This window comes from Echiichthys vipera, assembly GCF_963691815.1.
Source record: "Echiichthys vipera genome assembly, chromosome: 5".
NCBI lineage: Eukaryota > Metazoa > Chordata > Actinopteri > Perciformes > Trachinidae > Echiichthys > Echiichthys vipera.
This window is the reverse complement of record NC_139830.1, coordinates 6,199,107-6,209,190: the sequence shown is the minus strand read 5'-3', so window position 1 is coordinate 6,209,190 and position 10,084 is coordinate 6,199,107. Positions and strand designations below refer to the sequence as shown.

Sequence of the window (10,084 nt, the reverse complement as noted above, 5' to 3'; positions counted from 1 at the left end):
ATCAAGGTGAACGTGCGTGGATCCACCTCCCTGCGCTCTGAAGTCATGTCGGCGGGCCCTGCTGGATGCTGGATTCGGCGTTAACTCCGGCGCCACGTACAACCCAACACAGCCTAAACGGGACTATTGGATGTTAGGGAGTCATCTCTCCTGTAATGGCTCATATTTGAAAACAATAACTCGGTGTGCAGATAGTTTTGGTGTGCTGTCAAAACAGTAAACTCAGCGCTTACATGCAAAAGTCCAAGCCAGATGGCACTAATGCGGGCTATCGCTGTGATAACATGACGGTGATTAGGAGGGACGGGGTTGAGATCGGCCGGTGTATTAAGGCGTTTCACTCGTCAACATGTCTCTTTTATCGGGAGGAGAGCTGGCCCTCTACGGGGGCTCGCGGGATCGAGTCCCACGGCCTACGCGTAATTCAACAGTCTCAGAAAAACACAACAAAGAAGGAGGAACTGTGTGTGTGAGTTTAGATTCTATCCTCCAGAGAAGACTTTCCTGCAGGATTCGGTTATATTTGCAGTAAATGACTCTGATAGGACTGCGTGGATCTCCCTCGTGTGTGACGGCCCACGCTGCGACCCTAGAAACGGTTGTTATGACGCATTCAAGACGAGTTCAGTGCGCGTCGCCGATTTTTATTACACTTCCTGTCTCCGTTGACCCCATTTGCTAAATGATTCTGCATCATTTAGTTTATAAGTCCACTGCATTTGCATCATTGTGTTTCTTGTTGGCAGCCTCTGTTAAAATAAGGAAATCTTATAAAACACTGTTGATGTTATTATTATTATCTATAAATCATAATTGATGTGACAGGGAAGGTTTTATATTATAATCCTAATCATTACTAATATTATTATAATGAATTATATTGTTGTTGCCATTCTGCTGATGTGCAGAGAAGAGCTAAACGAAAGTACATTTAGGGGCGGACAGGATGTAAACCTCTTAATTCTCGTTTATGACACGACCAACGAAAATGACAAGGTGACACCCACAGTGTATTACAAGCATGAATCGACTGTGGGTAGAAAACGTTGCCTTCCCTCAGATCTCTGCGGTTTTTCGGTTCTCTTCTCGTGAGCAGTCAAAAAACAGGCCTATAACATAAAACCCGAGGACGGCCGTGTCGCCTCCAAGCATCGCCATGTTTCCACTGAAACGGGATCATTTGAGAATCATTAAATACCCTATTTTTTTTTTAGATATTAAATAAAAATCAAATATAATATTTCCCGTATTTTGACCTTAGCAGGATTCCATGCATTACTTGTGAATGATGCATACTGCGTGTTTTTGCAGAGCCGTTGTGCAATAACTGCAAATACATTTACACAGAACAATAAATTAGTTTAACAGACACAAATGATCAATTACAATGTCAATGCACTTTTTTTACTACTACTAATCTAATAATAATAATTAGTTATTATTGTTATTATTATTATTTATTACAAGTTATTACTGTAAAATATAAATCCTCTATTTGTATCTACACCGATGGAAGGCTCATTGAACCTGCATGTATTAATTAATAATAAGCATCTGATTCAGTATAAATATATTAATTTACCATTAGAGTCATGTCTGGATATCTGTCATTTTACGTGGTAATTGTAATCAATGGAAAAAGCCAAAACGCATAACCTTGCACCATTATTTGCAAGGATAATATACCCCTGGCATTTCTGCACCATCTGTAAAAACGCACTGACCAAATAGCACTTGTATGCTGCTTTACCTTCCCAGAGTGGTTTATTGTCGTTTGCTGTCTGTCTATGGTGTCAACAGTGGTTACCACAGCCTAAAGCATAAAACAGATTACTTCACGACCACTGTGTTACTTTAAGAAATACAAGTTTATTAAGAAATTCACAAATCTAGAAAAGAGGGAAAAGTGCTAATTAAAATGAAACATGGCCCCAACATGAATGAGATAGTAAAGCTAATCACGTTTATAGTATAAAAATAATAATAATAATAATTATAATAATCAGAAAGATTTACAAAACCTGCCACTGGCTTGCGTCGTATTGGAAATGATACATACATGTGGGATCAAGAAATATGAAAAAACCCTGAATTGTATTGTTGTCAGTCTGATGCATCTCGACCCACACTTTCACCGTTTAACCCAACAGAGTTCACAACCGTGACAGGAGGGGGGGATTTCGCCGTGTAGGCCTCGCTCAGTGCAAGTTACTAAGAGGGCCAAAATGGAGCTCTGATTCAATTACATACTAAAGCACTGACTTAATTAGGGCATCTTGTGTCCACGCTTCATTTGGCAATAATTAGGATAAGCCGTGCGTAAAGATGAGAAAAGTCCTTACGCATACAACAACACACAGCTGAAGCAATGTCAGCAGTATCTATCCCCGTGAAAAGGAAAAGCTTTTTCAAGGCACAATCATGACTACAATACCGAGTTATGGCCATCAGTCCAAGTGTAATACAGGCGCACGAAATGGCTCCCAGAGGTTGTGCTACCTGATGTGTCCCGGCGACTTCTTTACCTCCCGATTCCATTTTGTAAAACTTGCTCGACATCAACTCGCGCATACCTCCCCATCGGCGTTGATGGATGTCAGCTGGACCCGAACAGCTCGTCAGAATGGTCCCTTCAAAAATACTCTTGGTTCTGTTTGTGAAATCACAGGAATTAACTCTCACTCTCCGAGTCCCCAGTCTACACAGAGCATCTGATCAACTTTTAAATATCAATCCTCGTGTGTAACGCCGAGTGTTTGGTCTCGTGTTCCCAGTAAGAGCAGTGCATCATCGAAAGCTCCGCGGGCTGGCGGGAGCAAGCGAACTGAAGACCCGCACCGTTACTGGAGGAGACCGGAGGCGGTGCTGCCGTGGCCGGACTCAGCTGCTGGGCATGGTGATGCGCGGGGTGGTGATGGTGACTCATGCCGTTGTAAGAGTTCACCATGCTGGGGAGCGCCATGCTCTGCACCCGGGAGTAGGGGTTATAGGATGAGGGGGCTGACAGCCCCTTCACGTTCACTGGACTCACGTTGCCGCTGGCCATCTGACAGGACGTGTAGGACATCGGAGTGGGCGGCTGGCCTAGCGACCAAGAGTTGTTCATGAAGCTCGACTGCAGGTACTTGGGTGGGGACAGGTAGCCGTAGCCGTCTCCTCCGAACAAGGACTTGCCCGGCTGAAAGTGCGTCGGTGGAGGTCTAAACGGACGCTTCATCCTGCGGCGTCTCCTGTAGTTCCCCTTCTCAAACATGTCCTCACAGGCTGGGTCGAGTGTCCAGTAATTCCCCTTTCTCTCCCCGCCGCCCTCCCGAGGAACTTTAATGAAGCATTCGTTGAGGCTCAGGTTGTGTCTGATACTGTTCTGCCAACCTTTTTTATTTTTCTCATAGAAGGGAAACTTGGTGATGATATACTGGTAAATACCGGACAGAGTGAGGCGCTTCTCCGAGCTCTCCCGAATGGCCATGGCGATGAGAGCCACATAGGAGTACGGCGGTTTCTGGGACGGGTCCGGCTTCTCCGGGACTTTCTCCTGGGTCGGCTCCTCTTTGGGTCGCTCTTTCTCCTTGGTCGTGTTGGTGTCGTGGATCATTAGGGTCATTGCATCATCATCATCCGGGTTTTGGTACGTTGCCATCATTGCGCACACCAAAACAAAGTCCAGTCCAAACACGGAAAGGCACCTTTTGAATGCCGCTCGTAACCTCGATGTGCAAAACGTTGCAGGAACCTCAGGATGCACCGCGGATGTAAAAGCTGTCTTCCAAACTGCGACAGGCGGATCTTTATTTTCGCGGCTGAGGTGACATGCACCAGACCTCCCTCTCTCTTCAACGGGGATTTTTCTGAACTGGTTTCTGATGGAGGCGCAACTCAAGTTGTGGTTTGTGAGTCGGTAAGCCCAACCCTTTCCTCTTTCCTTCCCTTAGATCCACTGACAGGCTGCGTTTGCTCCAATGCTCTGCGTGTAGCAACGTCGTGCGTCGTGATTTGTGCGTATTTGAGTTCCGCCTCCGGTGATTAGAGTGACTGAAAAAACAATCGTCTCTTCTTAACATGGGGGGAATATTTTTTTTCTTTTATCACACTCGGGTCAAAAACAACACTCTATGGACATTCAACTGTATTTGCAATCATACAGGATAAAAACAATAACAGAGAAACTTCAAAACATTTCGCCAAATCAAACTTTTACGCAGTTTGTTTTGCTTTTTGGGATGGACAGCAAACAAACATGCCAAACAATACAAAATAAAAATAAGTGACTAGTATGTAGATAATAAATAGATACATAAATAAATAGTATCAGATTTGTTTCTCTTCCCCTGCACAATTATCTTTCAAAGGTGTTATAAAATGTTTAAAAAAGGTACTGCACCTTTCTAATGCTTCCTAATTTCTCTCCAGGACAAAAAGTAAATTTCAACATAATTCCTTCCAAACAACTTAAGTCAAGTTGAATATATTCGACTCAAACCTGACAAATGGAGGCTCTCACTTCCTCCAACCACATTTGCAAACAATCTAGATAGATAGTGCTCTTAATTAGTTCACATAGGGAAGGGCGCGGGGAGGTATACATTTCTCCGGCCACCCATGAGGGTCCCCTCGGCTTTCCCCGGGAGTGTATTTCCGTGCTCTGGGAGTCTGTGCAGGTGGAACAGCATTGGCATGTGTGTCATCACCCTGCACCCGGTCTGCAGGCTGGCCGCCGCAGCAGCTGAACCGCGGTGAGAGCCAACCATCTCTCATCGTGCAATTACCCCGGACTCACGGTTTCAAGCGTCGCGGCGCGGTGTTATTCCTTGTTTCAATGTCTTTTTCACATGTTTAAGACGGGGAGCGTTTCGCGTTAATCTCAACACCGCTGTTATCCCTCCGCGTTGTAAGTGCGCGGCTTAGTTAAAACATTACATCATTCAATGTGTTAATTAACGCAGCTATCACATGACAGAGGGGGAGATGTAGGCCATCCACGTGCTCGATTTGCAGATTGATACAATTAATAATTACACGTATTTTTGAATTATTACAGGCTTATAATAATATTGATAAATGGGCAGCCTGTTGCATTAATGCTTGTTTATTGGCAGAAGGATGTGTCGTGTTAAAGTTGGTTGAATTGGTATGAAGGCCTGTTTTTTCTTTTCTTTTTTAAATTATTAATTTAGTGTTTTAAAAAAGACATTTGCCGTTCACACATGAGAGACACAAATCAACAGAAATAAAGTGGTTTGCAGGTTTTTCCAAAAATAATAAATAAAGCACAGACCACAAATAGTCCCCCTTTGTCTCAGCACATTGTGTTTAGGTTTACCTCGTGATTTCGGGCATTGTTTACTCTTCTTTTATTGTTCCAGAGAAAGTCTGTGGTCTTCTCTTCTTCTCTGCTTCAACACTGAAACAAAATGAAAGGAGGAAGTACTCAACACACTTTCGAGGGAAGATCCCATTAGCATTGAACTATAGCCCCTTATATGTTTCTTACATAATCTGTTCACTACCCCTTATATTACTATTATTATATGTTTACTTTGCACTAAAAATAGACCGATTATTTACACTTATTTACATTTATTTGCATTTATATTGCTGTTTTAATGTGTGCTACACTGCAATTTCTCATCTTAGGATCAATAAAGCCTACCTATATTCAAGATTCAAGATTCAAGATTCAAGATTCAAGAAGATTTATTTATCCCGAGGGAAATTATTGTGCAACAGCTTCAATACAAAGATGGGAAAGGATCAGAGTAACAATAAGCATAAAAACATAAATCAAATCAAAATAAAGTGTGACAGAGTGCAACAGACATTGTGGTTAAGCGTAGGTTTATACAATATACAACAATACGCAATATGTCTGTCTATGTCAAATATTTCAGGCCTAATATGGAAAATATAGGAAAATAACTGTGAAAAAAATAAAGTTAAATGTGTTCAAGTGTCCCCTAAATGTCCACTCAGTCGTCACATTCTCCATCTGCAGAGGACCGACTCACCCCCTTGAGAGACCTCCTGATGATCCCCGCACATCACCCCAAAAACACCTCCAGCTCCATGTTTAGGCTACAATGCTAAATGCTAACAATGTAGCAGGAGAGTGTCCCTGAGAGCACACAGAGCCTGTTTATAGCATGATGGGGGTGAGGCTATTCCAAAGTCTAGGTCGCCATTGTAATGTCCCGGGTATTATTATTATTATTTATTATATTAAAGCGGCTAAAAAACACCGCCATTAGCGTACCTGTCGTGAAAACGGGTCCCTCCAAAATTGGACCAATTACGAACTGGGCCTTTTTGACCGGAACGACCGAGAAGCACCGTTACGCTTCAGGACATTGGACTGTATGCTGAATATGTGCAATGACTTATTTGTCAACCCTCTTCCGTTCCGGTTGACGTTTCCGGTCTTGCATTGTTCTGCCCCCCCTTCTTCTTCATTACCTGTGACTTTCCCGGGTCTGAGCTGCAGCAGTCGCGCGCGCCACGTCACAACAAAGCCGCACGCCGACAATCCGTAAACACAACAAGGACGGTGAAACTTGAACCGGCCTGGCTCCAGCACTGAGGCACTCAGGAATGCTCATTTGAGAGTATAGCCTTTTCCGTTACGGTAGGGGATTTGGTATAGGCCTATGCCATAAACAAACACATTATCAACTAGTAATTAATAATTAAAAACTAAATAAATAAGTTAAAAGGAAGGAAGTAGAAGGAACGTGTGGCCACAGCGCATAACCTACTCATAGCATTATGCTAATTTCCCCATGTGTTACGGGCTCATGTGGACATTTGCTCTGCTCCTAAGGTTTATTTTTGACATGTTCTCATAATTATGGCAATATTTGATTTAATTTCTCCATGATAGAAATCGGCATTGACGCTTCTGCCACTGACATATCCAGACATTATAGGGAACAGTTGATCAGAGCTATAGGGTATTTAAAAAAAAAGAAAAAGATTTACGCTGCATGTGTGCTAAAAATATTATTATAATTATTTAATTAATTCGAGTTGGGTTAATTCTAACAGATGCGTCGTGTAGATCCAATGTAGAGTGCATTGAACCTCGTGCAGGCCCGTGAAGTGGACTTCTGGGCTGCACGGGACGAGTGAGACAGCGGCATGCGCACATCAGACAGACAGAGAGGAGGCCGTGTTTTCTTCTTAGATAAATATACATCCTCTAATAAGTCTTTCAACATCTCCAGAATAAACGCTCCAATATATAAAAGATCACACACGCACACACACACACACACACACACACACACACACACACACACATGCACATACACAGGCCTAGGCTACTGCTGAAAAACAAAATGCATTCATGCAACATGTGGGCCGGCCTGTGTTCGTGTATCCCAGGTTACATAGGTGATATAATAGGTTATACATTTGGATAATAGAGATGGGTTTATATCTACTGCTCCCCCCCGTCATAAGCGACGGTTCCCCCGCACCTCCCAACGCGTGGTGTGCGTGTGTGGCACAATAAAGCGAAGAGCCATCGTTGCAGCGGGCTGTAATGTAATTTGAAAGAGTGGAATTCCTGTCCTCGCGCACTTCCTGCCCTCGCGGGTCTGGGACTAGGATGTTTATGATAGCGCGTGCGGGTGGAATGCGGCGGACGGATCCGCCGGGTCAGGTCGGGACCGGAGAACACCCGGGCTGGCGAGTCAGGCTCAGGCAGCAAGGTAGGACCAGGCAGAGGAGGGGTGAGAATTATAACCATTACAAGAGAAAAATGTATATTTAAAAAATACAATTATTATTATTATTATTATTATTATTATTATTATTATTATTAATGTTAGTAGTAACGGTATTTACCCTCCTACTTACCTATCACTATAATGCAATGTCCTCTCATACAAAAGTCATGTAATCATAATTATAACCAGTCCTTTTATAGTAAAAAAATATCAAAATTTCACTTTATACCAGTATTATTATAATTAGTATAGTAGTAGTATTAGTAGTAATAGTAGTAGTAGTAGTCTGCTGTTTAAAGATAATATTACATGGGTATATAAATACACATACATAAATACATAAATTGTAACAAACACATCGTCTGATATAGCTAAAGCTGAATTTAATAAGATCTGTTATTTTTAGTAATTAAATGTATTTATTATACCAGATATACACAGATATTGTAAGATTACACGATTGATGATCTCTTTATTGGACGATAATATGGAGACATTAATATTATTGCAAAAACAAGATTCAGGACCACGAAGAGGAAACACCTTCTTGATGAGATGGAGATGAATTTAACAGCCAGTGATGGTCACCAGATGCTTTTTCTTTACGTGCTACACTATAGCATATATATATATATATATGTATATGAAGGTAAAACACACCTAAGGTCTTACGCCTGGGTTAATGTGATGATTGTAAACACATATAATAAAATACATAATGTGTCCAAGCCTAACAATTCAAAAAAACACAATAAAGTATATATTGTACCATACGTGTTAAAACATATGCTTTATTGTTTCATCTTGAGTCCATAAGCATTGGTGCATCTGCCCTGGACAGGCCGTGGGGAGGGACAGCTCTCACTGCTTGTCCCAGTTTGATCTCTCTGGGTAGGTCTCTGGTTCATTTGCATTGAGTTTGCCTGCACGATTAAACATCAACAAGAGGTTGCCTCCACTCAATGGAATCCTTATGGAGGTGCAGCAAAGAGACGGGGGACAGGGATGGAGGGATGGAGGTGAAGAAGAAGAAGAAGGATGTACCCCCAGCCCACATGCAGCGACTCCGACGTGGCTCTTGTTCCTCTCAGAGAGAAAAGAGAGATAGAGCAAATAAACACTGACCACCAGAGTCCAACCATCACCTTTACTTCCCCGCCCGCATGGATCAAGGTTTGGGCAGGGGCAAACACATATGCATATGCGCACATGGTCCCACTTTTGTGGTGTGTGTACATATGCATGTGCTCCCTAAAAAAAAAATAGTCTTATTAAGGGGGGATGCTCGGCGGGTGGTGTGTGAGGGACACTTCCTTACTTTGTACAGTCCATCCCTTCTCCATCCTAAACACTCAGATCATTGTGTGAGAGCGCACATCCCCTACCTCTCCCCATACCATCGCCCCTTTCATTAGCTCCAGTGCGGAGGGTGACGTGTTTTTTCTGGTGGCCCGGTATGTTTACGTTTCTTATCGGGCTGCAGGAAGCCTATGGGAAGCTCTATGGCCCTCCACAGTAACTCCTCTGACATGGACATAGTGCATCAAAAAGTCCAGCAAAGGCGCCCTGAATTATTTTTTTATACTTTCTGAATTTTTCTCAAATAAAATATTAGATTTAACTCTTGGGTTACTTCCAACCTTTGAGGAACTCCATCACACAGAACAAACAAGCAATATAATATCATTTTAATTGGCATATTTCACTTTTAACAGGTTTTTATGACTCAGTTTAGTAAAAAAAACAAAAACAATTTAAGGTTTATTGGACAAAATTACTTGAATACTTTTTTTTTTTACATTAAGTGAAAATAAAAAATGTGGTAAGTGTGTGGGTGTGTTGGTTAAACATGCAGAAATCAATGGACGATCTTTTTTCTGCAAATGCAATAACAGAAGAGAGCATGGAAAGTGAAAGAGTACAGAACGATTACCAAGACTGATAAGTCCGAGTAATGAGGGAGGTGAGGAGAAAGGACAGAGCAGAGGAGAGCCACATTGTGTTCTTGCTAACCTTTCACGCAGAGGTGAAGTGCTGCAGCCTCCTGCCAACAACACTCTCTTTGAGGTTTCCTTGAATCGCTGCCAGGGCTTAAATGATTCACAGGAGCACAAGTATGTGTGTACTGTATGTGTGTTCGAGCTGAGGGAGAGCGTTTGAGTCAACAAGTAGATTTTGTGGGTGTGAGTGAGTGAGTGTGTGTGTGTGTGTGTTTCGGCTTATACTGTATATTTATGTGAGAGGTACGAAGGGAGATGAGGGGAGGGAAAAGAGAAAAAGAAGGGCAGGGTGAGGTGGTGATTATCAAAGCTCTGAGTGGATGCGAAAAAAAAAAAAAGAGCAGTAACAAGCCAAAAATG

At 42.5% G+C, this 10,084-nt stretch overlaps 1 protein-coding gene across 1 annotated transcript; it reads right to left on the bottom strand.

The window, feature by feature from the left end:
- Positions 1-2,660: 2,660 nt before the first annotated feature.
- foxl2a (forkhead box L2a) lies at positions 2,661-3,643 on the bottom strand (the record flags this gene model as incomplete). The annotated part of the gene is made up of 1 exon (XM_083913637.1): positions 2,661-3,643. The coding sequence occupies one exon, from the start codon at positions 3,641-3,643 to the stop codon at positions 2,723-2,725; it is 921 nt and encodes a 306-aa protein (XP_083769763.1). The 3' UTR covers positions 2,661-2,722.
- Positions 3,644-10,084: the final 6,441 nt, after the last annotated feature.